At 35.7% G+C, this 2,415-nt stretch overlaps 1 protein-coding gene across 1 annotated transcript in view; it reads left to right on the forward strand.

The window, feature by feature from the left end:
- The window catches only part of LOC117169685 (latrophilin Cirl-like), a 236,542-nt gene that overhangs the window by 202,468 nt on the left and 31,659 nt on the right, over nucleotides 1-2,415 (forward strand). Inside the window, exon 5 of the mRNA XM_033356169.1 lies at nucleotides 2,214-2,320. Within this exon, the coding sequence (XP_033212060.1) occupies nucleotides 2,214-2,320 (107 nt within the window). The remainder of the gene's footprint in view (nucleotides 1-2,213; nucleotides 2,321-2,415) is intronic.

The following is a 2,415-nucleotide window of genomic DNA, read 5'->3' on the forward strand; positions in this document are numbered from 1 at the left end:
TGTTTTAATACTGTTTAAATTTGAATCAGTTAAAAATGATGAATTGAAATGCATAACATTCAACTGCTTATTAGTCAAAAGTGACTGATCTTCAGTTAAATTTTACTTTTAGGTTATGCCATTCGACTAATGAATTAGTGAAGCCACAACTTGCCATCAATTTTACTAATTAATATTTAAATAGTAAACATTCCTGCTAATCTTTAGTGAAAAAGTATTAATTTACTAAATTACTAAAGATTACTAGATACGGTTACTAAAATCAATTGATAAACAACGTCAAACTATTTGATTTGTAATTTCTTATAAAGTTTTTAATTGTGTTCCGCTTTGAAGCTCAAGAATAACGCTAAGAATATTTTTAAATTGAAAATCCAAAATTCATAAAAATAAGAAGTCTACCAATAAGCACAGTTGGAACAATATAAAAAGCATTTTGTAAAAATAGTCATATAAATCATTTAAAAGTTACATTCAGTACTAAAATTGATCCATAAATACGTACTGAAAGAGATTAAATGATAAAAATAGGTTGTAAAATGAACAGAGTACGCAAATGGATTTAATTTATTGAAATTGTTTACATTCACAAAATGACAAAATTGTGTGCCCTCTTAACATGAAAAATTCATAGTGGAGCAATGTGTTTGATTTCTGTTATGACAGTTTTAATCACCGCATGATGTGGGACGGGTAATGTTTCAGCTGTACAAATATAATTCACCCTTTAGTGTCGAATTTCGTTGCTGGAAACGCAAATATCTCCGCGTATGGGGTATTCACGTACTTAAGTTTGAATATTCAACAAAAAAATACGAATTTAATCGCCAATCTGAAATTTGTTTATCTGAGCGCCCTCGAGTTAAGAGTAGGAGATTCAAATAATAAATATCCGTCAAGTCATGGATTCAATTTCAGTAATGCTTAAAAAAAATATATATATATATAAATAATAGGAATATTTAACCTGAAACATTGAACATTTTAATTTCACAATCTAGAAGACAATTTCATACCACAGCACTCATTTTTCGAATCTAGGACACATTTTCTGTGGGATTTCTTTTTCTATAAGTGGATTCATTTCGAAATTGCCTACTTGTCTCGAACTACTGTGCTTTTGTCTCAAACTGTTATTATCACCACTGTCGCTAACCTCAGTCCTATTCTTAATCTAACCTAATGTCACGCTTCTCAAAGGAAAATCACCTCGATTATTCCTCTAATGATGACAGCCTCCAAGTCGTTATAACTGCAATTCTCAAGTTAAACGTGCCGATTACTGAAATTATTTGTCATTTTTATAATATACTCTATGTCTCTAGGAGAAAATGTCTCACGCGGTTTCAAAATTATGATTATTAAGCCACAGTGAACGGAGCTAATTGAACTGACACAAATAGATATTCAAATCTACAATTGGAATTTATTACTGTATCATTCCACGCTTAAATAGAAACCTGATAAAACCAGGAGATACCATGGGGAATTTTTTTCTTTTTCACGTTGCGGTCGCAGGTGCAACGGTCGCCGGTTTTGTACAGTGGATGTAAGGAGCGATGTTTTCGAGGAGGATCCATGTCCCGGAACCGGAAAGTACATCGAAGTGCAATATCACTGTCTAGGTTGGTCATGATTTTTTATTTTTTTCACATTTTCTTCGCTTACAAATCAGGTGGCAGAAAGGTAAAAGATAGGAAACTACGTACTTGTTAAGAAAGAAATAAAGAATCAGGTATGTAAGAAATTTGCCTAGAATTTCTGGCTTGAACGAAAAACCCTGATTACGAGGTAGCCAGTTGTTCGCTGTAATATGGCGTTTGAAATAGGCACTCGTGGAGCCCCTACGGTAGGAAATCAATCGACAAAACGAGAGAAGCGGCTCCCACGACTCTCCCTGAAGGCAATGGTAAAAACCTCGATTTACGGTAGGCTGAGCGTCCATACGTGGTGCGCTTTTCAACGACCCTTTGTCTGGCAAGTCCATCTGGGCGAAAAAAAGCGAGTCTTTCGCGATTCGACTATGACTTTTCGGCATTAAAATCAAACGCGATCGGAAACGCGAGTAGCGATGGACAATCAGAAAAGTCGTGACTCGAGCGGCCCCTGGCAATAATCCAGGGAAAAACGTCATCCATGGCAGTGCACAAGAGAAAAGGTGTATACAAGGTTCGGTAATTAAATTGTCGCCTTTCTTGGCGATCCTCGTACAGGTGCAATCAACAGCAGAACTGCAGCATCGTGGCGGCAACTTCGCAGTTTGGAGACCCGTGTATTAACACCCTCAAATACCTCGAAGCACATTATCAGTGCGTCTCTGGTAAGTAGCAAACTTTTTCTAATCGTAAGATGAAACGTCCATTAATTTCGTGTGGATGATTTTTTATATTTCTTAGCCTCCCCCATCTCTTATTA

Source organism: Belonocnema kinseyi, chromosome 3, assembly GCF_010883055.1.
Source record: "Belonocnema kinseyi isolate 2016_QV_RU_SX_M_011 chromosome 3, B_treatae_v1, whole genome shotgun sequence".
Classification (NCBI taxonomy): domain Eukaryota; kingdom Metazoa; phylum Arthropoda; class Insecta; order Hymenoptera; family Cynipidae; genus Belonocnema; species Belonocnema kinseyi.